Below are 27598 nucleotides of genomic sequence, written 5' to 3'. Positions count from 1 at the left end.
TCAAGTCTTGCCACAGATTCTCAACTAGATTTAGGTCTGGGCTTTGACTTGGCCATTGTTATACATGAACATGTTATAACCTAACTAGTTTGTTGTAGGTCTGGTTGTATGGTTAGAGAATTTGTCGTGCTAGAAACTAAACCTCTGCCACAGTCTCAAGTCTTTAATAGCCTCTAACATTTTTCTTTGAGGATTGTCCTGTATTAACTACTTCATCCATCTTTTCAACAACTCTAGCTTCCCTGTTTCTCATAAACAAAAGCATGCCCACAGCATGATGCAGCCATTTAAATGTTTCACCCTTGGTGTGTTAAAGGCGATGTGCCTATATTGTCAAACAGTTTAAGCGAGGTGTAAAAGGGTGACTTGTAATAGGGTAAACTGGCTTCGCAGGTAGAGTGAGTGATATAGTGATGTATGTTTTATGTCACCAGCCAGCAGAAGGATTTAAAACGTAAACAAGACATATTTTCCAGTGAGAATAGTAAAAAAGTATATGTAATTTTAATTTAAAGTATTTGCTCAGTCAGCAACAGGATCTGTACACTGAGTTTGCCAGCCATATTATTTTAAAAAGAAGAGTTTGGCAAGATTTTGGATGCAGATTTTATACATAGTGTTGACATTGAAACTACACAACACCATTTGTCGCCCTGCACCCCCAGCCTCATTTCTGGAAACTCACAGCTCTATGGGATATTGACAGTCGCCTCATGTTATTGAGGTGACTGTGGCACAGTGAGAAGAGTGGTCGTCTTGCAATCCGAGGGGTGTGGTTTTGATTCCAGCTTCCTCCTGCCACATGTCAATGTGCCCCTGGGCAAGGCACTTAACCTCAAATTGCCTACTGAGCTGCATATTGGTGTATGAATGTGTGTGTGTGAATGTGTGTGTGGGTGAATGTGGTTCTAATGTAAAGCAGTACCTTTTAGGTTTATTACAGAAATGTTTTGTAAAGTCAGCTAAATGGCCCCTTGTCCAGCCTGTACGTTTATATGAATGGCCATGTCTTGGTAGGTTTACAATTGTGCCAAGCTCTACTTATTTTAAGATAACAGATTGAAAAGTGCTCTGTGATATGTTCAAAGTTTGGATTATTGATTTATGATTGAAACCTGGTTTAAATTTATAAAACTTTCTCATCGACCTGTTTGTTGTGTTCCTTGGTCTTCATGATGTTGTTTGTTTTCTAAAGTTCTCTAAAAAAAACTTCGGAGATCTTCACAGATCACTTGTATTGAATTTATACTACACATAGGTGGATTCAATTTACTAAATTGATGACTTCTGAAAGCAATGTCGTTTATTTATTTAGGGGTATCGGAGTAAAGGTGGTTGAATGCAAGTGCAGGCCAAATGTTTTAGATTTTTATTGAAAAAAATTGAAAACCATGTTTTAGTTCCCTTTCACCTCACAATTATGCAGCACATCGTCTTGGTCTGTCACAGAAATTCCCAATAGAATTCATTGATGTTTGTGCTTGTTAAGAATGAAAATGTAAAATAGGGGGATGAATCCTTTTGCAAGGCATTCTAGAGATTGACTCATCTTACAAATGAGAGAACTAGTGCACATCATTTGATGAAAAGCACATTAACTAATAAGGGCTTCTCTGATCAAACAGATCGTGTGGAGCTGGTTGAGAGGTGTATTAAGCAGAGCAGGAGGCTGATTGTCATCCTAACACCAGGATCAGGATCTGAGATGATAAAAGATCCCAGCTCAGACCATACCTCAGTCATTGGAGGATTTGACTGGCAGGTAAGAGTTTGGGGGTTTAAGGGGTGGGGTGGGATTAATCAAGTTTAAATTGTCCTTGTTATGATTTAAAAGTAGATGTTTACTTTGCAATAGAGAAAATTACATTGTAGCACAACAATTTCATATTAAAGCAATTAACCTGTGTTGTTCAGAGAAATCAGTGAAAAATAGCAGCAGAGGCTTTTGATCTGAATTTTTCTAAAACCTAGAGTAACCATGGTCCTTCTGACTTTCATAGACTGCAGGTTAGTTCTGCTTCCATCACTTCTTAAATAGTAAAAATCTGTGAATAAAAGATTTTTGCTTTATCTGAACCAGTGAACTGAATACACTTCGAAATTTTCCAGGTTGGGCTTCACCATGCACTGGTGCAGAGGGAGATGAGTGTGATTCTAATTCAGCTTGGGGAGACCGGTTCACAAGGTTACACACACCTTCCTCCAGGCCTGCTGCATCTGATCCGTAAGAGCGCCCCCATCAGATGGACAGAGGGCTTACAGAAAGCCTCCAAATGGAACTCGCACTTCTGGAAGAGAGTACAATATCTGATGCCTGCCACACCCGCCAAAAAAAGAGATTTGTCTACTATCATCTAAAACCGCTGAGCTCTGAAATGTGATGTAGAAAATAAAACTGACATAATGGACAGATTTCCTGCAATGTATGACTTTTGTTTATCAGGAATGTATTTTATTGCAACTCCATCCTAACTTTTCAAATGTAAGGCATATTTAAGACTATATATTACATATAGTTTACATCTAAAAGCATAAGAAACAATAATATCTTATCTAATAGTATCTTATATGATAGATTAAAGCTTCTGAAGGGCTCAGATATTCACCACTTCTCTTAGCTTCAGTATACTTTATTTTGCTTTTGATTATTATTTCTCTCTGGCTACACAATAAAGTTGGAATGTATGTTCCTGAGTCATCAAACCATCTGTTTTGTTTGGTGAGCCATATGTAGCTGCTGTAATTTGATTTAGGTGCAGTTTCTGTTGGATATTCGTGTGCCAATTAAGACTGAAAGATGATTTGCTTACATTACATACAGTGAAGACTTCTGTAGAAATGTCTGAAGGAATACAAATACTCTTAAGTTAAGCTTTTCCAACTGTAGTACACAGTAATTGTCAACCTTTTGGAGGGAATTATTTTTGGGTTGTTTTTTTTTTTTTAATTGTGGACTGTGTTTTCTTATTTACAGAAAATATGAATTGAAAGCATATTTTACTGTGAATGAAAAGTCATTGGTATGTGAATAAAAGTGTATTTTCTTTTTAATGTGATACAGCATATTAGGTGCAATTCTAGTCAGTGTCTAGCAGATAGAGGTAAAGCTCATGTTATTGCATGTAAACCTTTGTGAAAAAAACTTTTTAGAAATTAGACAGATTTTCAGAATAAAAAAAAGGAATCAGAGACTGACATTTACTCAATTCTATTTTGATGCACTGAATTAAAAAATAAATAAAATACATTGGTATGATTTATTTTTATGCTAACATTGCTAAACAGATTAAGCTGGAGCTTTTAATGGAGAATGCAAAAATGTAAATGCTTCAGAAACGTGGCCCAATTATAATAATAATAATGCATCAAGCAGACTTATGAAGGGTCAAAGTCAGAAAAATTAACTTGAAATAAATTGAAGGTGTGAAATACTAGCATGGTAAAATTGAATCCCGTAAAAACCGACGTGATTAATTACGCCTCTGTGAACATTAGAATCCGTGAATTTGCTGGTCAATAAAATGATAACACGGTAAATATTAAATATATTATTGCTGACCGCTGCCGAAGCAAGTTGGCACCGAGAGACACCGAGCCTCTTTTTTAAATCAAGTGGAATCTTAATAAACCGAGTTGATATTTGAGTTCAACCAACCTACATTCGGTCACAACTGAAGCGATGAAAGATAAAACTTAAGTGTTAAAAATGTAGGCGCTAAAATCAAAACAGAAAATGGAAACAGGCAACGTAAAATTTTGATAACCTTAATATTTATAACCTTAATATTTACAATGTTATCATGACCTCCAAATTTACGGATTCAAATTTTAACAAAGGCGAAATTAATCATAAGTTGTTTTTTACGGAACTCAATTTGACCATGTTCAGTATTTCACACCTTCAATTCAAGTTCATTTTTGGTACTTTGACCCTTCATAGTCTCTTACAGATTGTGGCCGGTAGATGGAAACATTGAGGCAGAATTGGGGGGAAACACTTTCCGTCCTATCAGAGCGCAGTATTTTATATGACAAGCCTGAAGAGACAGTTGATTTTTCTAACTACAGTCTGTGCAGTCATGAAGATGATCGGTAATATGTGATGCAAAGTGAAGTCGAGACGCCTTCTATATAAAGGTAAGTAGAGACCAGTTATTTCCAGGTTTATCGAAATAGACTGACAAGAAACGGGTCAGTGAGATGATGTCTGAACTTGTAGAGAAAACACGGTGTTTAGACAAAAAAACAAAAGTGCATGACGTGATCAGATTGGTTTTATATAAAACATAACTGCAACAATTAGTTCTGCTGCAAAACCAAAACAACAACAAGCACTGATAATTACAATTAAAATGATCGATAACAATAATTGTTATTTTGATTTTTAATCATAAACTAAAAAACATTAACACAATCATAGTTTTCAAGTAGTAATTTTTGAGCTAAATATATTACCCGGTTGACATTTTGTTCTCTACAGAAGAACACCAGCTGATTTTGCTTATTAATTAGTCAGACTATCTGCTGTAGGAGCTAGCCTGAAACAAGCTGCCTAAAAGACACCATAACTGTCTGTGTTTTCGGGATCAATATTCCATAAATTAAAATATACGTTCTGATGAGGCTCATTAGTGAAATTAAATGTATATTTTGAAAATAACATCTAAGCAGATAATAAACATTTTTCATTAAGCCTATATTTCTGTATTAAAAATGTTAATATTGGGCTGATATTTATATTTTAATTTTGAATGTGGCATTTTCATTACCTGTAAGCAGAAAATCATCATAATTAATAGAAATAAACACTTGAAGACATAAATAATGTATTTCACTTATAATAAAGTTACTGAAACAAATAAACCTTTCAATAATATTCTAATTTATTGAATGGGTCTGTATTTCCCAAGAACCACATTTTTGTAAAGGAAGAAGTGTAGAAGTAGCCTTCTTTCAGCCTCCTGACCCTGCCGTACTCAGCAACAAGCACAGGCCAGGCAGCGCTGACGTAGGCTTTCTATGCATTCCAATTTTCAAGCACGCACATGTCCTACTCACCCCTGTTGAGCTCATCTTGCTCATATGCAAATTTGTAGTGTTGGGTAGCTACTAATCAGACACGTTTTGTGATTTATAATTTGTGATAAAATTGGCAACAACGCTTGTTCTTGTTAATTTGAGGTTTTTTAACTCACAAGCAACTCAGAAAGATTTTTTTTACTTATGAATACGATGACTTGGTTTGCAGGTCTTATGATGCTGTGGTTTTCCATATTATTCACTCTTGATGAATTCAGCCTGCGTCTGGATTTGATTCTCTGCATGCTCTGCATATGTCCCCATGTACCCTCTTACCTCATTTTTTTAGCAAGCTGCTGGTCAGGCTGGGATGTGTTTGTGTGTGGGTGCGTGTGTGTGATCAGCAGGAGCAGCACCATGGCACGCTCCTAAAGAAAAGGCAGGGGGATGGGAAGGGCAGAGGGGTGGCTCGATGACGTTTGGCCTGGCAGCTGGGAGCTGATCCGTGCCATTGTTCCTCTCTGACCTCCTGACCCGGCACTCGCCCCGATGACACACACACACACACTTTCACACACCTGCAGATAGGCAGACACATGAACTCAAATGTACCCTCACTTGCAGAAGGATGCACAAACATGCATGTAAATGTGGATCTTTGCTAAAGTACACTAGAGACTCATACACATACTGTGTTCAATAGGCCACGCCTGGGGGATGATCTATCATGACTTAATCAGAAAGCTGTGAGTTTAAATGTGTGTGTGAAGCTGACTTGTATTTAAAATTGAGAAAATCCTGGAACAAAATTACAAGAACATTCTTTTATTCTTTTTTGTCTTCATGACAAAAAATGTTTCTCCTTCCTAATATAATTAAAAATATTTCAAATACTAAGTTATGAAAACATGCCTTTAATGTTCTGGTTATAAAATCCGGTGTTCTTCAGAAAACTCAGCAGCATCACTATGTACGGGAAATTAAGGGACCAACTAAAAGTATTAAATTTTATGCTTCTTTTTCTTTTGTTTTACAGAGACATAAATGCTGTGGTCAACCCAGCTGAGAGAATAAATAATTATCATGGATGACTGATTGTAGTGTAAAGCACTTTGGGACTAGATAAAGCACTATACAGGTGCAGCCCATTTACCATTTACAATTTGAACTATGTCTTTCGCATGCCATCAAGTTCTGGAGATGCTTGTTAGTGTCTTCGGTTCAGATGTGTTGAAGCAGGTCTTGCAGGACACTGGTCCCTGAGGACCAGAGTTTTACACTCCTGGTATAAAGAATTAGCACAAATAATTCAGGGCAAGTGAGTGCAAGTGCATGTATGAGTTGCTCCTTTTAAGTCCTTTCATGTTGCCTGTATAATCTGTATTCTTCAATTGAGTTTTGTTAATTTTGGATTTAAATACATGTTAAATCAGTGTAAAAACTTCTAACACTGTTCGATTGGTAGCCTTACTTGACCATCTCAAAAGGCTGAGTTTTCTGAAGGATATCCTTTCCAACAGGCCTTGCTTCTCGCATGTTTCACTCTTAAAACATTTAACAGGGCTCCCTGTAATCTAGTCGGGAATTTTGTTTCCTATAGTGATAAATGAGTAGTGAGACTTTTACTCCAATTCCAAGGCTTTGGAGCAAGTTGCCGTGGAGGTTTAATTGGCCTGAGTTATGTGGTAAATCTCAGCAATGTGTCTTTCTTTGTATAGATGTTGAACCACTCCATCTCCATTACACCAAACACAAGCCTGCAGGAAACAGCAGGTGGTGTGTATGTGTGTGTGTGTGTGTGTGTATGTGTGTGTGTGTATGTGTTTGTGTGTTTTCCTGCCTCCTTAAGTGACCCTGAGGCCACCGGCCCTAAAGCCAAACCTTTGTGTCTTCAAAGTCCTAAGTGACCCTGTTCCATCCCCCTCTACAGACAGAGTCAAACAAACACACACACACACACACACACCCTCCTGTTGTCTGATTTGTTTAGCTTCCCTCTTCATAGGTAGGAGCATGTATAGAGGCTTTTAGTATAGTATTAGGCCTGTGACGTGTATGCATGTGTGGCTGATACCAGCTGGACTGCTTCTTCCTCTCCCCGTATCCACCCCTGAGGCATTGTTAAGAGGCCGGTGTAATACCTGCTGCTTGGGTCGGTGTGTATCCAGTGGGCTGAAAGAAGGTCTGCTGCATCTTCTGCTTGTGCTGTTTCTTTTATTGATTCACTGAGGACTCATTTTATTATCAGATACTTAATCTCAGTAACTGCAGTAAGTGTCAGATTTTTATTGTTGAAAATTGCTGTGAAATATGGGATTGATGAGAGAGACTGTGCACAGTTGTGAATTGGAACACAAATGATACATGGGTTTAAGCATTTTGTTTGGGAGAGGTTTAACAGCTAGGTTATTTAACAACATCACAAGCTTTGAACATCTCACAAAGCACTATTCAATCTATCATCTCAAAATAGAAGGAGAAAGGCACAACTGCAAACCTGTCAAAACATAGTGTCCACCAAGCCCAACAACCCAAGCAGGAAGAACAGCCAAAAGGCCAATGGTAACTCTGGAGGAGCTGCAGAGGTTCACTGTATAGGTGAACAAATCAACATGATTGCTACTAGCTTTGCACTCCACAATTTGGCCTTTATAGAGAAAGTCCTAAGAGGTTCCATTTGTAGCTTGCCACAAGCCATGTAGAGGACGTAGCAAATGTGGAAGAAGTTGCTCTGGTCAGATGAGAAACAAATGGAAACTGCTGGCCTACATGCAAAACCCCCGAAAAAAACGTATACTGCACATCACCCTAAATTTACTGTCCCACAGTATGGAGGTACCTCCAGCTATTTCACAATGTTAGTATTTTAATGTTTCTTCTACACATCATATTTGTTTGATGGCACTTTCTTGTATTATTTTGGATGTTTGCTAAGCTGGGTGTACACAGTAAACAGCCTATGTTTGTGCAGATTATTAATTGTTTGTTTCTTTTGCTGAGGTGGGAGGAACTAGCTGTTGGGAGCAAATATGACGTGACACCAGGAAATTCAATTCAATTCAGTTTATTTATATAGCGCCAATTCACAACACATGTTGTCTCAAGGCACTTCACAAAAGTCAGGTTCATACATTCCAATTAATCCTAACCATTGAACAGTTCAGTCAGATTCAGTTATTTATTAAAATTGGATAAATAGTTTTTCTATCTAAGGAAACAGCAGATTACATCGAGTCAGAGATTTGTAGCATTCACTCCTCCTGGATGAGCTTGTAGAGACAGTGGACAGTCACTGGCGTTGACTTTGCAGCAATCCCTCATACTGAGCATGCATGTAGCGACAGTGGAGAGGAAAAACTCCCTTTTAACAGAAAGAAACCTCCAGCAGAACCAGGCTCAGTGTGAGCGGCCATCTGCCACGACCGACTGGGGGTTTGAGAGAACAGAGCAGAGACACAAAGAGAACAAAGAAGCACTGATCCAGGAGTACTTTCTATGGGAAGGAAAAGTAAATGTTGATGGATGTAGCTCCTTTAGTCGTTTCACCTAGAAAGAAAGAACAGATAAACTCTGAACCAGTTTTCAAGGTTAGAGTCTGAAAGAGAGCACATAGAGTTAGTTACAGTAAAAGCTCAGTCAATCGCCATGTCTAGGAGAGAGAAAGGGTTAAACACTGAAAGACAGGGCCATGTGGATCATCTGTAGAAGGTGAGCATTAAGTTGTTGCCAGCAGAAGCTTGGACGATGCCCCTCTCCAGAAGGTGTCACATGTAGACACAGAGTCAGGCCAGGTGTAGCTTCTAGGAAGAGAAAAGAGAGAGAACATAAAGTAAAGTAAAATTGGAGAGTAGTGTGAGAATGTAGCAAAGAGATTGAAAGTGGTCATTATGTCCTCCAGCAGCCTAAGCCTACAGCAGCATAACTACAGAGATAGTTTCAGTTTCAGTTTATTTATTTATATAGCGCTTATTTACAACAATGTCGTCTCAAGGCACCCCACAATGGGTCCAGAACGGAGCAAGGCCAGACCAAACCACCGAGCGCCAGAGCCCGGCCACCCCAGAAGGGGCCACGTGTAGGGGCACTAAGTAAAATAATAAACTGGTAAAGATTGTCCATCTAGAGCCCACTGATGGTCATTGTTATACTAAAAACCACAAGGATTGGGATACCTCTCTCTGTCAGACTGATTATAGCCATTGGAAAAGAGAAGGGGTCATACAGGTAGCAGAAATGGAGGGTGTGTTTGCACCTCAACCATAAGTGAGCCAGTTTAGGCTAAACTTGACTCCCCCTTACTCGATACAACAGGGAGGGAGGAAGGCGGAAGTAAAATATAAGGAAGATAGCTCAGGATAACCAAAGCCACTCCAACTATAAGCTTTATCAAAAAGTAAAGTTTTAAGCCTAGCCTTAAAAGTAGACAGGGTGTTGCCTCACGGACTAAAACTGGGAGCTGGTTCCACAGGAGAGGAGCTTGATAACTAAAGGATCTGCCTCCCATTCTACTTCTAGAGACTCTAGGAACCACCAGTAAACCTGCAGTCTGAGAACGAAGTGCTCTGTTAGGAACATATGGACCAATCAGATCTCTGATGTATGATGGAGCTAGATCATTAAAGCCTTTATATGTGAGGAGGAGAATTTTAAATTCTATTCTGGATTTAACAGGGGGCCAATGAAGGGAAGCTAAAATAGGAGAAATATGATCTATCTTTTTAATTTTCATCAGAACTCTTGCTGCAGCATTTTGAATCAGCTGAAGGCTTTTAACTGCATTTCGTGGACATCCTGATAATAAAGAATTACAATAGTCCAGCCTTGAAGTAACAAATGCATGGACTAGTTTTTCAGCGTCACTCCTGGATAGAATATTTCTAATTTTGGCAATGTTCCGGAGGTGAAAGAAGGAAATCCCAGAAACCTGTTTAATATGGGATTTAAATGACTTGTCCTGGTCAAAAATAACACCAAGGTTTTTTACTTTATTACCGGAGGTCAATGTAATGCCATCCAGTTTAAGTGATTGACTACGCAGTTTCTTTTTTAAAGACTCCGGTCCAAAGACGGCAACTTCTGTCTTGTCTGAATTTAGAAGCAGGAAATGTAAAGTCATCCAAGTTTTTATGCCTTCAAGACATGTTTGTAGTTAATCTAACTGGTTGGGCTCATCAGGATTTATGGATAAGTAAAGCTGAGTATCATCAGTGTAACTGTGAAAATTTATACTATGCTGCTTAATAATTTTACCTATTGGAATTATATACATATATAGGAAAGAGAATCGGCCCAAGTTCTGAACCCTGTGGTACTTCACAATTAAGCCTGGAGTTTAAAGATGATTTATCATTTACATGAACAAACTGGAGTCTATCAGACAAATAAGATTTAAACCAGCTTGGTGCTGTTCCCCTGATCCCTACAGAATATTCCAGCCTTTCTAAGAGAATATTGTGATCGACTGTATCAAATGCAGCACTGAAACCTAACAGGACAAGTACAGACACAAGTCCATTATCTGAGGCCATAAGAATATCATTAGTGACTTTCAGCAGAGCTGTTTCAGTGCTATGATGAGCTCTGAAGCTTGACAGAAACTCTTCAAACTGGTCATTGCTGTGTAAATGCTCACACATTTGATTAGCAACTATTTTCTCAAGAAGTTTAGATAATAATGGAAGATTGGATATAGGTCTGTAATTTTTCAAGTCATCTCGATCAAGCGAAGGTTTCTTAAGCAAAGATTTAATTACAGCTACCTTAAAAGCTTGAGGTACATATCCATTTACTAAAGATAGGTTAATCATACCTAAAATGGGGCTGGTAATCAGAGGGAACACTTCCTTAAATAATTTGGTTGGGATTGGGTCTAACATACAGGTTGAAGGTTTAGATGAAGCCAATATTTCTGATAACTCAGGAAGCTCCACAGGATCAAAACAGTCCAAACACAAATCAGGTTCTGCAGTTACTTCCAGTGTTGTCTCACTTGCTGAGGATGAAGTAATCATCTTCGGGAGTATGTCAAAGATTTTCTTTTTAATAGAATCAATTTTATTTAAGAAGAATCCCATAAAGTTATGGCTGCTAAGAGCTAAGGGAATGGATGGCTCAACAGAGCTATGACTCTGTGTAAGTTTAGCAACTGTACTAAAGAGAAACCTAGGATTATTCTTGTTCTCTTCTATTAATGATGAGAAATAAACTGTTCTAGCTTGGCAAAGTGTCTTTTTATACAACAGTAGGTTATTTTTCCAGATTAAGTAGAAATCCTCTAGGTGTGTAGAGCGCCATTTTCTCTCCAATTTTCGAACATTGTGCTTTAAAGTACGCAGCTCTGAATTAAACCAAGGAGTTAGCCTCCTATGAATAATTACCTTCTTTTTCAAGGGGGCTGCATTGTCTAATGCACTACGCAATGATGAAGTAACACTATCAACAAGAGAATCCATTTGTGAAGAGGCAGAAACAAAATGATTGCCTTCCATTGTGCTTTTCTGTGATAACGAGGAAATTAAAGGTGGAACAGATTCTTTAAAGGTTGTTACAGCATTGCCTGATAATGATCTACTATAATGAAATCTTCTTTCGGGTGTGGAGTACTCGGTTAAATTAAACTCAAAGGTTATTAAGAAATGGTCAGACAGGACAGGGTTATGAGAGAATATTGTTATGTCTTTACACTCAATGCCATATGTCAGCACAAGGTCCAGAGAATGAAGACAAAGGTGGGAAGATTTGTTAATGTTTTGAGCAAAGCCAATTGAGTCTAAGATAGCATTAAAAGCTATATTTAGACTATCACTTTCAGTGTCAACATGAATGTTAAAATCCCCCACTATAATAACCTTATCTGTACTTAACACTAAATCAGATAAAGGTCTGAAAACTGATCTAAAAATTGAGAGTAAGGGCCTGGTGGACGGTACAAAACAACAAACAGAAGTGGTTTTAGTGCTTTGCAATTTGGATGAGGAAAACTAAGGATTAAATATTCAAAAGAGTTGTAGCTATTGATTGGTCCGGGACTAATCAATAAATCGGACTGAAAGATGGTTGCTACTCCTCCTCCTCACCCAGTATTTCGAGGAATGTGAAAATTTAAATAATTAGTAGGAGTTGACTCATTTATAGTAACATAATCCTCTTGCTGCAGCCAGGTTTCTGTGAGGCAAAATAAATCAATCTGATTGTCACAAATCAGGTCACTAACTAGCAATGTCTTTGAAGAGAGAGATCTTATGTTCAGTAAGCCACATTTAATTGTTTTATTTTTGTTGTGTTTATTTTTATGAGATTTTCCTGATTTCATCCTTTTAGATTATTTTTTAATCTATTCAATTTTGGCCGTGGGCGAGACACTGTCTTAATAGGGTAATGGGTGGGTAGCAGTACAGAAGCTGCAGAGAGGGGTATTAAACTACGACCCTGCTTCCTGGTCTGAACCCTGGGTTGTCAGAGTTTTGGAGAACTAATAAATTCGACCAGATTCCTAGAAAGAAGATCTGCTCCATCCAAAGTGGGACGGATGCCATCTCTCCGGATCAGACCAGGTTTTCCCCAAAATGTTCGCCAATTATCAATGTAGCCCACGTGGAGGAAGCCATCAGGCTGGTGAAAAGGGAGGACTTAACTCTGGAGAAGCTGTCAAACTCTGAAACTCCATTGTTTAAAAACTGTTTGGTGTTAGAATGTCTTAGTGTTTATATTTGTGTTGTAGTTATGATTTGTAAGGGTGAATTAGCTGTTTAGGTTTATTTATTGTTTGTCTCAGCCTTCTTGTCCCTCCCTTCCTTGTTTCATGTAGGCTAGCCTGTATGTTTAAATTCCCTTGTGTTTGGTGTGAGTGGTCAGTCCTGGTTTGTCAGTTTTGGTTAGGTGTTGGTTGATTCTTTCCTGTGGGCCCATTTTTCTAGATTTTTTTGTGTGCTTTTGATGGATTTTTGTCAACTTTCATGGAAGAATAAATGGAGGATATTTGTTGTATACTTTTGTCCTTTGTATATTTGGTCCCTGACACACAGCAATAAGGTGGTAGCAGCATCATGCTGTGGGATGCTTCTTTCAGCAGGGACAGGAAAGCCTGTCAGAATTTATGGAAAAATGGAAGGAGATAAATTTAGGATAATTCTAGGGAGAAACAACCCTGTTAAGAAACTGCAAATGGCTTGGGACCAGGCCAGAGGTTCAACTTTCAGCATGGCATCAACCCTAAACAACTGTGAAAAACCTGAAAATTGAGGTATACAGATGCTAATTTGAGACCCTGCAGCGAAAAATAGTTCCACAAAGGATTAACTCAGGGGGGCTAAACACAAATGCTCACCACACGTTTAAGATTTTACTTTATGAAAACTATTTGAAAACCATTTATTATTTTCCATTTACTTCAGAATTATGCACTACTTTGTGTTGGTGTAACACATATAGCACTAATGAAATAAATGAGTTTGCAGTTGTAACATGAGAAAAACTGAAAAGGTTCAGGTTGTATTCATACGCTGTAGGCATGGAAACCTGTTATACTCTAGGCTGTATTTTAAAACATGCAAAACATTTTCACAGTCACTCTGTAAAATTGCCACAGCAGTTGGGTCAAACCTAAAATAACTTCAGCCTCTAAAGACACAAGTACTCGTACTCGTACTCATACACGCTGTCTTCCGCTTCCTCCGGGACCGGGTTGCTGGGGCACCAGACTCAGCAGAGACACCCAGACGTCCCTCTCCTCAGACACCTCCTCCAGCTCCTCCGGGGGGACCCCAAGGCATTCCCAGGCCAGCTGAGAGACATAGTCCCTCCAGCGTGTCCTGGGCCGTCCCCTGGACCTCCTCCCAGTGGGACGTGCCTGGAACACTTCCCGAGGCAGTCGTCCAGGAGGCATCCGGTATAGATGCCCGAGCCACCTCAACAAGGTGAGGGAAGGAATGTAGACGGACCGGTAAATCGAGAGCTTCACTTTTCGGCCCAACGGACCGGTATAGCGTCCCCATTACTGCGGCAGCCACACCGATCCGTCTGTCGATCTCCCACTCCATTCTCCCCTCACTTGTGAACAAGACCCTGAGATACTTGAACTCCTCGACCTGAGGCAGGAACTCCCCTCCAGCCTCCGGAAATCGTGCCACCGAGGTCTCTACCTTCGTCCGCTGCCCAATCCTCTTTGCACCGGTCCCTCATGGTTCTCCCTGCAGGTGGTGGGCCCACTGGGGGATGGCCTCGCGTCTCTCGTTTAGGCTTGGCCTGGCCAGGTCCGGCGAGGAGCAACCCAGCCACCAGGCACTCTCCGACGAGTCCCGACCCCAGGCCTGGTTCCAGGGTGGGACCCCAGCTCTGCCGTACTGGGCAACGTCACGTGCCTCGATTTTGTGGTCCTCATGAAGATGTCTTGAACCGCTCTTTGTCTGACCTGTCACCTAGAGCCTGTTTGCCAAGGGAGACCCTACCAGGGGCATTTAAGCCCCAGACAACATAGCCTCGAGGATCATTCGAGCACTCAAATCCCTCCACCCACTAAGGTGGCGGTTCAAGGAGGGCCTAAAGACACAAGTATTTTTATAAAAGACAGTAAGGCTAAATCCCATTTCATCCAATAACTGTCCCTATGAGCTGTATTTGCTTTATTTTTAAGAGATCACATCAAAGTCTCGGATGTGCTTTTTTCTTTCTGGTTTACAAAAATAGTCGGGATAAGAAAACTCTGACTTTCCAAAATAACCTTTACTGGGGCACAAAGATTGCTTCTGTGAATTTGCACCTAATTTGTGTCATGATCAAAACACAATTCAATTATATGATGACACTCAGTGTTTAACAAAAGCATTTGTACCCCTTAAACCTCAACAGCAATCAGTATTTTTGTCACGTTAAAACCACAAATTCCACTCTATTATATTGGTATTTTATATTGTAGACCAAAAAAAAATAATGTGTTGCTCTGAAGTGGAAGTAAAAAAGACATGCTTTTTAAAGATTACTCAAAGATAAAAATCTGAGTCTCCCCAATTCAATAAGTTACTCAACCATTTCACACTGTCTTATGGGATAAATCTGCACCAGCTTTGCACAGCTAAAAAACAAATGTTTGGTCCTTTTTTTTTTGCTAAACAGTTCAAGTTCAGTCAGATTGGATGGAGAGTTTCAAGTCTTGTTTGAGATTTCCAACTAGATTGAGGTCTGGACATTGACCAGCCCATTCAAACACATGAATATACTTTGTACTAAATCATTCTGTGGTAGCTCTGGTTGTATGTTTGAGGTTGATAACCTGCTAGAAGGTAAGCCTCTTTCCTGTCCCTACTAATATAAAGCACCCCCTGCAGCTACCACCTTTCATGTCAAAAATTATTGACAAATCAGAGAAATGCTTGGATTCCCTTGCATTTCTCTGATTTGTTGGAGGTAGATTATTTTCCATCTTGGCTTAAAGCAAACTAAAATACCACAGAGATGCCTGCTGTGAAAGTAGTGAAGAAAAAACACAATTTCAACCCAGGGTAACTCAGGTTCTAGGTTTGAGTCTAAACTTGAAAGTTGTCCTAAATTTTCTAAACATGGGAGATTAAATGCAAACAACTGCAACAATTAAAACATTTTTGATTCTCTCAAGTTAGCAAAAGGTAAATTAGAAACAAACAGACTCATGACAACTTAGAGAAACAGTTTTTTTAATGTAAAAACTGTTAACGCTGCCATCTATCCAAAAAACATGGCTGGAAAGGGAAAATCTAAAGGGGCATAAAGTGATGTAGTTGAAAAGTAAATCCGTTAGGCTAAACAAGAGTGACGTTAATTTCTTTCTGTTGTTGTTTGGGGTGATTTTGTTTGCCCTAATCAATGTGCTAAAAACAAACTCAAAGTTACACGTGTGTTTCTGGAAATGGCCTAATGGAAATAAAGTTTCCATTCAGAGCTATTTGATTAAAATTTGAATTTACTACCTGTGGTTTGTCAGCATTACAAATGCAATTTAAAGGTTTATAAAATTCAAAGCTTAACATTTTTGTGAATGTCTCAGGCACAGATGTAGACAAACAAAGTTGGAGTTTAGTTCATGAGGAAAACAATATCCAGTTTTAGTTTGGCACCTCTGATCATTTTGTCAGATTAGGCTCCACTTCCATATGCCTCACCCCCATGTTTGAAGTAAAGATTCTGTGCAGTTCAAAGGAAACTACTCCTATTTATCCATTGTAAACAGCAGCTAGGCCACGCAACTCTGCTCCATGCCGTGTTCCACAGGCCTGGTAAGGTGCAGGCAGGCGGGACACCTGTTCATCCTGAGTAGAAGCAGATGGTCCACATGGCTCGTGCTCCCCAAGGGGAAAACCTGTCAGCTGAGCCCCTATTAGGGAGTCCGAGTCAGAGAAGAACTGGGGGTTGGTGGTGGGTGGTGCTGGATGTAGGCTCATAAGGAAATTACCCTGATAAGGAAATTATGTGAGAAAGCAGCAAAAGTAAGTTCAGAAAAAATTTTTAGTTTGTTTCAATTTTCTCTTTCAGATCTATGTGTGTTAACTAACTCCAGCACCTGGTTACTGATATCAGTTCGACCAGTTGTCAAACTGGTTCTATTTAACTAATTTTTTTATTCTACAGGTCTGGCAGTAATAAGTGAAAATCAGCATTTCAGAAAATGTGATCAATCACGATGAATACATGATTTAACAAGTGGCAATTAATTTTTTTTACAAAGCAGAAGGTTGGATTAGCTTTTTTCACAAATAAAATCACTACTTAAAAACTGCATTTTATTGTGTCCAATATGAAAATCTCTTTAAAGATCGGAAATATTTAAGAGTGACAAAAAAGCTAAATTATAAAAAATCTGTAAGAGGGCAAATACTTTTCACAGCACTTTATCCATCTAATGTAAAAACATTTCATTGTATTGTGATAATTCAATTATTTGAATTCCAAGAAAAGTTGCTGTGGCTGGCAGGTAATTAAATTAGAATACACATCTAACTCCAATTAAAGACTCTACCTGATTTCAAGCACGTGCTAAATATTGCAAAGACATAAAGACCTGATTTGTAAGTGTAACAAACATCTGTTAATTTGCTTCTTTTTTGTATTAGTCACAACCAACGCAGCACAATGCTGCAGCTGTGTTTGGCAAGGCAGAGCAGGTCTTGCCACCTGACGCGGTCTGACCAATTTGCATAATAAACATCTGACATTTACTTTGATAACTTTGAGCACTCAGCCACAAAATATAAACACTGCTGTGTTAGACTAAAGTGGAACTACGTGTGACAGACAGATTTGCACAACTCGGGTTTCCATGCGGGAGAGGCTTAGCTGCTTTTAAGTAAAAAAACGATCTCAAATGGTTCTGCTACAGACCACTTAGTAAGCGTTTACTTGTGGTTTTGTTTTAGTGCATGGCAAAACTTGGAACAATAATAGGGAAGTGTAAAGAAAACTAAATTAGTAAGAAAATAGGAAGCAAATAGGAATCGAGTGCACTTTGTACGTATTGGTGGTGTTAAAATGAAGGGGTTGCAGCAGGTCAGATTCAATGCAGTTAATTAAGGGGAAGCAATCAATAAAACATAGATTTAAAAAATGTATGCTTTAGGCTAAACAACTGCTGCTGTGATAAAAAAAAGGTTTTGACACCAGATTTTTTCATAGCCACATCAGGCAACCAAAAAACTGGTTCTAGAAGTAGTCAGCAGGCCCAGACCTGCTGGCTGAGTCATGGCAATACACTAGAGGCACAACTAGGGAAACCTTTTTTTTTATTATTCTGCAAGTTTCTGCAAAACTGAATTAGAAAATAAAAGTTTGTAGTGGAGGAAATAAATGAGAGAGGACCTTCAAGCTGCAACAAGCCACACAACCTGTATTTTGTCAGAAAGACAATGGATTGGACATGTACAGGTCCTTCTCAAAATATTAGCATATTGTGATAAAGTTCATTATTTTCCATAATGTCATGATGAAAATTTAACATTCATATATTTTAGATTCATTGCACACTAACTGAAATATTTCAGGTCTTTTATTGTCTTAATACGGATGATTTTGGCATACAGCTCATGAAAACCCAAAATTCCTATCTCACAAAATTAGCATATCATTAAAAGGGTCTCTAAACGAGCTATGAACCTAATCATCTGAATCAACGAGTTAACTCTAAACACCTGCAAAAGATTCCTGAGGCCTTTAAAACTCCCAGCCTGGTTCATCACTCAAAACCCCAATCATGGGTAAGACTGCCGACCTGACTGCTGTCCAGAAGGACGCTATTGACACCCTCAAGCAAGAGGGTAAGACACAGAAAGAAATTTCTGAACGAATAGGCTGTTCCCAGAGTGCTGTATCAAGGCACCTCAGTGGGAAGTCTGTGGGAAGGAAAAAGTGTGGCAGAAAACGCTGCACAACGAGAAGAGGTGACCGGACCCTGAGGAAGATTGTGGAGAAGGGCCGATTCCGGACCTTGGGGGACCTGCGGAAGCAGTGGACTGAGTGTGGAGTAGAAACATCCAGAGCCACCGTGCACAGGCGTGTGCAGGAAATGGGCTACAGGTGCCGCATTCCCCAGACCTGCGCTACAGAGAAGCAGCACTGGACTGTTGCTCAGTGGTCCAAAGTACTTTTTTCGGATGAAAGCAAATTCTGCATGTCATTCGGAAATCAAGGTACCAGAGTCTGGAGGAAGACTGGGGAGAAGGAAATGCCAAAATGCCAGAGGTCCAGTGTCAAGTACCCACAGTCAGTGATGGTCTGGGGTGCCGTGTCAGCTGCTGGTGTTGGTCCACTGTGTTTTATCAAGGGCAGGGTCAATGCAGCTAGCTATCAGGATGTTTTGGAGCACTTCATGCTTCCATCTGCTGAAAAGCTTTATGGAGATGAAGATTTTATTTTTCAGCACGACCTGGCACCTGCTCACTTTGCCAAAACCACTGGTAAATGGTTTACTGACCATGGTATCACTGTGCTCAATTGGCCTGCCAACTCTCCTGACCTGAACCCCATAGAGAATCTGTGGGATATTGTGAAGAGAACGTTGAGAGACTCAAGACCCAACACTCTGGATGAGCTAAAGGCCGCTATTGAAGCATCCTGGGCCTCCATAAGACCTCAGCAGTGCCACAGGCTGATTGCCTCCATGCCACGCCGCATTGAAGCAGTCATTTCTGCCAAAGGATTCCCGACCAAGTATTGAGTGCATAACTGTACATGATTATTTGAAGGTTGACGTTTTTTTGTATTAAAAACACTTTTCTTTTATTGGTCGGATGAAATATGCTAATTTTGTGAGATAGGAATTTTGGGTTTTCATGAGCTGTATGCCAAAATCATCCGTATTAAGACAATAAAAGACCTGAAATATTTCAGTTAGTGTGCAATGAATCTAAAATATATGAATGTTAAATTTTCATCATGACATTATGGAAAATAATGAACTTTATCACAATATGCTAATATTTTGAGAAGGACCTGTATATATTGACCTCAGGGAGAGAATCAGTATTTATTTATATATACAAATTACATTTTATATCCAAAGGTCCATTAGACTGATGCACAAATAAATGTACATTGAAAAAAACCTACAATCTGAAACACGTAACTTTTGCCCACTCTCTGACAAAAATCCGACTAAATCATTTATTTTTTAGGTTAAAATTATTTATTTTTGCTAGATAAACACAATATAAACAGAGAAAGGTTTTTAATTTATTTCTGTTACATTCTTTAAATTCAGACCTTTACTTAAACTAAGATTAAAACAGATGATGATGTCATGGATTTGTAAGCCTCTGAAAAGTTTATTCAAATCATTTGAGCTAAATGGAGACAGACCTGTGGATTTATTCTGAGAGATCAGAGAGATCTGTGGACCTCCATAAGTATGGTTCATCCTTGGGTACAATTCCTATATGCCATAAGGTGCCATATCCATCTGTTCAAATAAATATGTGCTGGTATAAACAGCACAGGAATGTTGTTCCTTCCAGAACCATGCTGTTCTAGAAGGAGACGGGTTCTGTGTCCCAGAGATAAGCTTGTTTTGGAGTAAATGTGCATAAATATCCCAGAACAAAAAACGAAAAAAGCTTGCAAAGATAGTGTCTGAAGCTGGTAAGAATGTGTCATGATCTACGATGACACCAGTTTGCTGCAGAACGGACTGGTGCACTTCACAAAATAGATGATATCATGCGGAGAGATTAGAATGTGGAAATATTGAAACAAGACATTAGCTACGAAGTTAAAACTTAGGCACAAATGGGTCTTCCAAATTATACCAAGAAATTAGTTACAAAGTGGCCTAAGATTAAAGTTTTTGTCTTGGAGTGGCCATCTCAGTCATGACCTCAGTAGAAAATTTGTGGGCAGAGCTGAAAAGGTGTGTAAAGTCGGAGTTCCCTGTTCTGTGAGGAGGAATCCCAGACAGCTATTGTGAGAAGCTTGTGGACAGATACCTAAACAGTTTGACCCAAATTGAACAGTTTAAATGTCAATTCTACAAAACAATAAGGACATTTTTCACTTTAAAATAACAAAACAATATGGAACAAATCTCTCACACACTCTCTCATGTATGTAAACCTCTCGTATCAACTTTATATTGCATTGAAACTAATTTACAAGCTGTATTGGCTGTGTTACAATTATAGTTTTTACAGGTATGGCTGCTTGCTTTGGGCATCTCTGCTTTGTGGCTGATACGATACATATCTTTCTACACTACCAACAATGCAATACATCAATGATACATTCACCGGCCACTTTATTAGAGACATATTGTTAGTAATGTGTCGGACCTCCTTCGTCTTCAGTAGCCTTAATTCTTCACATTATAGATTAAAGAAGCTATCAAACACATTCCTCAGAGATGTTGGTTCATGTTGGCATAACATCCCACATTTGCCTGAGATTTGTCAGCTGCCCGTCCATGATGTAAATCTTCTGTTTCACCAAACTCCAAAAGATGCTCTATCACATTGAGATTCAGTGACTGTGGAGACCATGCAGGTACATTGTACTCCTTGTCATAGTTAAGTTTGTGACATCGTGCATTATCATGCTGTTATTCTTTCTATGAAACATTTTTTAACTTTGAGGTGTAACCCATATCTCAAAAAATGACAAATGTAGTCCAATGCTGGAACTAGTTTATCTTGAAAGATTAAAGGTGCAATATAGAGAACATAGTGACATCTAGTGGTGGAGCTGAATACTGCAACCAACAAAAAACCTGAGTACATTGAGCCCCTGTTCAAATTGAACCCTATGTAAAACATAACCCTAGCCCCAGACAATTTTTGAAAAATGCCACCAAAGTGGGCGGTGCCAAGAGACACCAAGGGGCACGGCCAAGTGTGGGGATAAGCGGATATCAAAACATGGAGAGTGAATAGAGCGAAGCTGGTAGTTTCACCATGAAAAAATCTTTTGAAGTAGAGGATTTTTCACCCACCTCGTCACCGGAGGTTGAGGGAGGCTTTATGGCGCCCAGCAGGACTGAGCCTTATCAGTTCGAGCCGCTGGCTCAAAACACTGACTCAACAATGCCTGAAGCCGACACAGCCGAGGAAGTGGAGGAAAATACGAGTTCAGTTTCTGAGTGGTAAAGTGATGTAAGCAGCATCATTTCTAACATGGGCTACCGTTCAAAGCAGTAACAAACTTTCAGAAAGTGTATAGATTTCTCTTATCTCAAGTAAAGCCTATGACCGAAGGTATAAAGCATTAAACGCTATAGTCAATGCTCTCAATTCTCCTGACTTGCTATGGGGGCGTGTGTCTGAGTGAGATACCTTTATACCCTCACACAGGTCTGTGACATAGACATGTACCAAGCTTGGTTTGAATCAACAGGAAAATTCAACTGCAGTAGCCACCGTTCAACCCAAAGAGGGCAGCACTTTGACAGTTTTAGGACAAATATTGCAGAATTAAACAAGCTTACATGAAAATGTAAAACGTTGCACAGTAACATAAAGATAGCACCCTTAAGACCCAATTTATACAGTTTATCTACAAAAATAGTCAATTTGGGGTTTAGTTCCTTTTTAACGTAGATTGTGAAAATGGAGTTTACACTTCAATATTAACATTGAGCTCAATGTGATTGTATTTGTTTTCTAAAATATCATAACCTATTGTTTTTTCTCTGGATTAATGTAATCTTTATCCAGCTGTGCACATTATATGCATAATTTAACAAGGACCTTTGCTTGTGACTGACAGATTTTGATTGTAAGTTCATCACTGATTTGTGCTATCATTAGAAAATCATATTTTATTTAATTAACTTTCTGAAGCATAATAAACTACCCTTATCATTAATTTATCTTATTTTAAAACTATCGAAGTCTAACTTATAGGCAATCATTTGCTCTTTTTGTCCCCCTGTAGTACAAAAAAAGAATAATATCGATGTGCGCCCAATATTCGAAAATGTTTAGTCATCATGACAAAGCTCTGTTCTCTTTTTTTCCCTTTATGTCTCATTAGTTTCAACACTTTCTCATTTCCTTGTTTCCTTCCCGACCTGCTAACCTTCCATTAGACATATACAAACACATCCTAGCATCCAGTTTGGAATCACACCCTACCTTTAGCATAATTTGTGTCATTGTCTGAGTCAAGCCTGTCCCTCACCCACAAGACAAAGAGGTTAGATTCAGCAGCCGTTTCCACTGGGCCAGGTGCTCTGCAGAGCTCAGAACTGGGTCCTTAGTGGGTTTTTTCTGTTTTGTTTCCTTTTTTTAACTAATGCTTTCTGGTGTATACATGTGTGGTTGATGCCCTTAAATATGGTGTGTCTGTGTGCAGCTGCCCGCCGAGGGCTCTTCATCGCACCCCCCTCCCCACCATTGTCAACTCACACCCTCTCGTCCATTCATGGCTTGAGCTGGCGAATGGGCTGCTGATGTGTGTGTGTGTGTGTAGGGGGGGGGGTTAAGGTAGGGGAGGGTTGCAAGGAGGTGGAGTTATTTTACCATATCTTATTGGGGGTTTTTTATTGGTAGATGAGTGTTCGGAGAGAGTTTTGCTGGAGTCAGGGAGTGAAAAGTGCTCGTTAGTTGTCAGATATCTGCCTTTCTATGGGTTGATGGAGCAGTCTCAGTGCAAGGAGGGGATGGTAGATAAGTTACACTCCATCTGTAGTCAGTCACATTGATAAGCCTGCAGCTTAAGGACATCACATTGAGCATCTTTTATATCAAAAAGGAGAATGTAAACAGTCGATTTCTTTCGATTGCTTCCAGCTTAAAAGGAATCTCTTTATGCACAACCCCAATTGGATTGGCTTAATTTTTTTCAGCTCTCTAGTGGATTCCATCATACCAAAAAGGGAAATTGCCAAAAACTTTGCATACTGGGCATATTTTGCTGTTGACAATACTGGGAAATTCCCTATTTAGACTCTCAGCTTTGCTTCTGAATTGTCCAAAGGTTGCATTTCATGACATAACTTTTAGGGGCTGTTGCCTTCTCTCTGTTTGAAATTGGAACTGTGTGGTAAGTTGTTTTTTTGTTCTCCTTTTACTTGTGGTAGTATAAATTTTGCTTGCTTTGTTGTACGTTGCAGCATTTTTGCAATTCACAGCCTAAAACCTCTATTACAAACATCTTACGCTGTGTGTCAGGAATGTCTATCTATATTTGTTAAAACCTTGCTATGCCTTTCTATATATGGTGGGTTTTCCATTATTTGTGTGCTCAAAATTGTGAGACTTACACAGTGGTGTTCATCAAACTTAACGTTTAAATATATTTCAATATGTAATTAAATACAGATCTTTTTGTTGGAGATTGTAATATATTTGCTATAATTAAGTACAGAAATTGCTAAGAGTGATATTTAGCAGTGTATTTTCCCTTTTTGAATGTTTTACTATAGGTACACGACACAATTTTAAATGTTTTCACAAGTAAAACTGGTAAATATCATCTAACGAGGCTTCTTGGGTTAGGGTTAGGAATTTCATCATGTTCTGCACCAAATCTTCAAATTTTTCTCACTGCTGTTAAATGTAATGGATACAATTATAGAGTCATTTAAATGATGACTGTAAAATCAGTGATTTAGATTTTCAAATGTTTCCTGTGACCTCTGTGATTCTGTGATATTTAGTTATATACATGAAGGCAAACTCAGATACTGCAGTCAGCAAAATTCTGATATGAAAATAAGGGTTCATCCTAAACCACCTCCTCAGAGGCAACACAACAGGCAGACAGTGGTAATATGTATAATGGAAGATGAATCTGGACACCACCAGTTGCAGGTAAGAGGCAAAAGTGGGAAGAGGAGGAGGAGGAAGATGCTTTCAGGGAGGTCCCCTGTGAATTCAGCAGGCATCTGTTTCCACCCCCGCTTCTGCCCATATACCCCCTCTTTTGCACCCCATCACCTCCACCCTGCCGGTCACCGATGTGGCGGACTGGCTCAGTGCCGGGCTCAGCCAGCAAATGGCAGCCGTCCGGCGCTGGGCCCTAAGGGACCGGTCTGGGTCTGATCTCAGGGGAGCTCATCCTTCCCACACCCCCAAGGGGGCTAACCCTGGATCATCACTTACATGGAGAAGCATGCATTGGAGTGGCAGTCCAGGCAGGACAGGTCACTGAGGTGGAGGCTGCAGCATCTGCTCACTGTGGAAGAACTTACACAGCATAAACATACTCACAGAAAGTATTGATAAAATAAACTACATTTTCTATATGCTGTGGTGCAGTAAAATTTGAGTTTGCTCCACTTATCTGGCACTGTTATCATACTTTAAATTATCTTATTGTTTTCATTTTGAGGAGGGATTTTTCTCATCAAATCTTTAAAGGTTCTTGCTCTTGCATATTGCGAAACTATGCTAGATTAACAAAGATATTTAAGAATATTGACACAAATACACAAAAATGGAATGCAATACTGTATTATTGGATTTTATAATAAGTAATTTAGATGTGCAATAATAAGCATAATGAACATGGTAAAGTTCCTAATTTGAGAGGCTGATTTTGATTTTAAACTACAATTGAAAAAATTTATAAATATTTATCCTATCAAATTTATGTTGTAAAGATAATAGTTATTGTTAGTTTTCTAAAGGAGGTTCACTAAAATCTGAGATCACCGGGAATGTCCCTTTAGAGCTTTAGAAGCAATGTGAGCATCAAAGAAAAGCTGCCTCAGTCTGATGTAAAATTAATTGAAACGCTTTATTTTCAGATATTCATAAATTTAGGAACCAAGATAAATGTATTTTTCTTACATTAATTTGGATTTGTTTTCTTTTCTTAGTTATGTCAGTCACCCAGCACTTTCACAGTTGCTGTTTTTTTTTTTTTTCTGTGGTACTATCATTTCTGCTGACTCTCCAAAGATTTTACCAGATACTGGTGAGTCTGCTGCATTGCCAGCCATGTTTTGCATGTATATATGTGTGTGTGTTTTGGGGGGGTGAACAGGTTTAAAGCCCCCCCACCACCACCCCGCCTGCGTCTGTGCATGCTGCTCAGGCCTGAGAGAACAATACTGCCGTCACAGGGGGACAGATTGGGTGGCAGCTGCATTGTTGAAGGACAGCAAGCCAGACACACTTCTTCCCCCTACCCCACCCAATACACACAAGCTCACTCTCGCTCCTTTCTTTTGTACCTCTTTTGTTGTTGGTGGACTAAATTATTCCAGCTCTCTTGTGGCATTCAGGATGACAAACAGCGGTACGGCAGATTAGATGTCGGGGTCGGGACATAAAGAGGCCTCCGCTTTCCGGTGCTTTAGTCTGCAATCTCAGATTTTACTCATTAGAACTAAAATGTAACCAAAAGCATGTTTTTTCACCTTCTCAACTAGGTTGTGTAGGGGGGTGCATAGACAGAATTGTATGCATTTATATGACTTATTTGTATTTTGCATCTTATGATAAAAAAAATAACTACTTGTTAGAGAGATAGTTTGGATTTTTTTGAGTGTGTTATTATTTATTATTAGTTATTTTCAGTTATAGCTTCCTTACCATGTTAGAGTGAGTTTATAGACTGTTTTTCTTTTTGCTGATTTCTCGGCCACACAACGTCCATGTTATTACAAAAAGTCACACTGGTTATCAATCACCATGGCCAGCTGACCTACTACAAAACCTGGAAAAGTACAGGACTGCACAGTAAATACAGGTAGATTAAATCTGCCAATCTTGAACAGTCTACTTTGATCAGATTTAAACCTTGAACAAAATTATTAAAAGGCAAGTTACAGTCTCATATTTCACTTCCTGCTTTATTTTTTTATTGTTTTTTAGTCCAACATTCTTTTTCTCAGACACCTGTTGTGTCTTGAGTCAAAAGCACATCCGTTAGCATATGATACAATCAGATAAATGTTAGACAAAACCTAAAGCACTTTGATGGTTCGGAAGTACCCTATAAAACGTAGGGTATTTCCACAGACCAACAAACCTACGCATAAACAGGCTAATGTTTGTTGATGGTGGATAGTAACAGAAATAGGCTATATTGTCTGTTTAAGTGCAGTTATATGACTGGTCTGTTACTGTCAGCTCATTTGTGAGTGAACATTATGTTATGCACTGAGCACAAAAGGCAAGATTTGGTGAATCACAATAAACAGAAAGTCTGTTAGTGCACTGACTGGTTTTTATGCATTGAGCTAATAAAAGCCTGACCCAAATCCAGGGATATGGAATTATCCTACAGTAACCGAAAGACCCATTATTTAAAGTATGTATGTGGCCTGGATATATGGGAGCAAAATAACACATTTAACTCACATTTACACTCACTGTTCCCTTTATTGGGTACAACTGTACAATTGCTTAAGAAAATAGCCAATTGAAATTTTAATAAAATTGGAACAGGTCACGGTTTACCGGCAGCTCTTGAGTATTTCGGAAACTGCTGATCTGCTGGGATTTCCATGCCCAGCCATCTCTTGAGTTTACAGAGAATGGTCTACAAAAGGAGAAAACAAAGAGTGAGCAGCAACTGTGTGGAGGAAAATGCCTTGTTGATGTCCCAATTCAGAACACACAACATGTTAGACCTTAAACCAGACCTTTTTTTTGGTGGTGCTGTTGAAGGACTGATAATGTTAGCATGTCTGGTATGAATGACTGTGGCAACTACAGAAAGCATTTGTTTTGATACTGTATGTTGTGTTCTATATTTTTTAAGTAACTGGTTGGCATTTTAGATGAAGTTCTTATTTTTTGTCTGCTACAAGAATCCCTAACCTACGAACATGAAGCTCGGACATAACATAATATACCTACTTGTTGGGTTGTTTGCAGATTCAAATTTAACCAGAGGAAGCCTAACCCACAGCTTCAGCTGCTGCATGTTAAAGATAAATAATTTTTGCAATCAGTCAATGATTTTCCACTGATTACTGACAAATGAGGAATTTTAGACAAATGTGGCTTAAGAATATAAATTTAATGTCACCACCAAAAACCATGCAGGTGTGCTCTTTTTATTTGTAAATTAAAGCCAAGGGAGGATGAAAATCCTTACCACAGTGTATCTTTGCTAAAACAGATCACCAAAATCCTTCTAAAAAGGATTAACGGCACAGCTGAGAGCAGAACAGGTT

General features: G+C 39.1%; 2 protein-coding genes across 4 annotated transcripts in view; both read left to right on the top strand.

Moving 5' to 3' along the window:
* The window catches only part of il1rl1 (interleukin 1 receptor-like 1), a 51146-nt gene extending 47895 nt beyond the window's left edge, over positions 1–3251 (top strand). For 2 of the 3 annotated variants that reach the window (XM_047370062.1, XM_047370063.1), the window contains 2 exons: positions 1626–1762; positions 2110–3251. In XM_047370062.1, coding sequence (XP_047226018.1) covers positions 1626–1762; positions 2110–2358 — 386 coding nt within the window. In that variant the 3' untranslated portion in view covers positions 2359–3251. The remainder of the gene's footprint in view (positions 1–1625; positions 1763–2109) is intronic. The other variant, XR_007038940.1, reaches the window with a different exon arrangement.
* Positions 3252–4004: 753 nt separating this feature from the next.
* LOC124871069 (probable ribonuclease ZC3H12C) overlaps positions 4005–27598 on the top strand; it is a 41865-nt gene continuing 18271 nt past the window's right edge. Inside the window, exon 1 of the mRNA XM_047370048.1 lies at positions 4005–4137. The gene's annotated coding sequence lies outside the window, so the exon portion shown is untranslated. The remainder of the gene's footprint in view (positions 4138–27598) is intronic.

The sequence above is a fragment of the Girardinichthys multiradiatus genome, chromosome 7 (assembly GCF_021462225.1).
Source record: "Girardinichthys multiradiatus isolate DD_20200921_A chromosome 7, DD_fGirMul_XY1, whole genome shotgun sequence".
NCBI classification, from domain to species: Eukaryota; Metazoa; Chordata; class Actinopteri; order Cyprinodontiformes; family Goodeidae; genus Girardinichthys; species Girardinichthys multiradiatus.
This window is presented reverse-complemented; position numbering and strand designations above follow the sequence as displayed.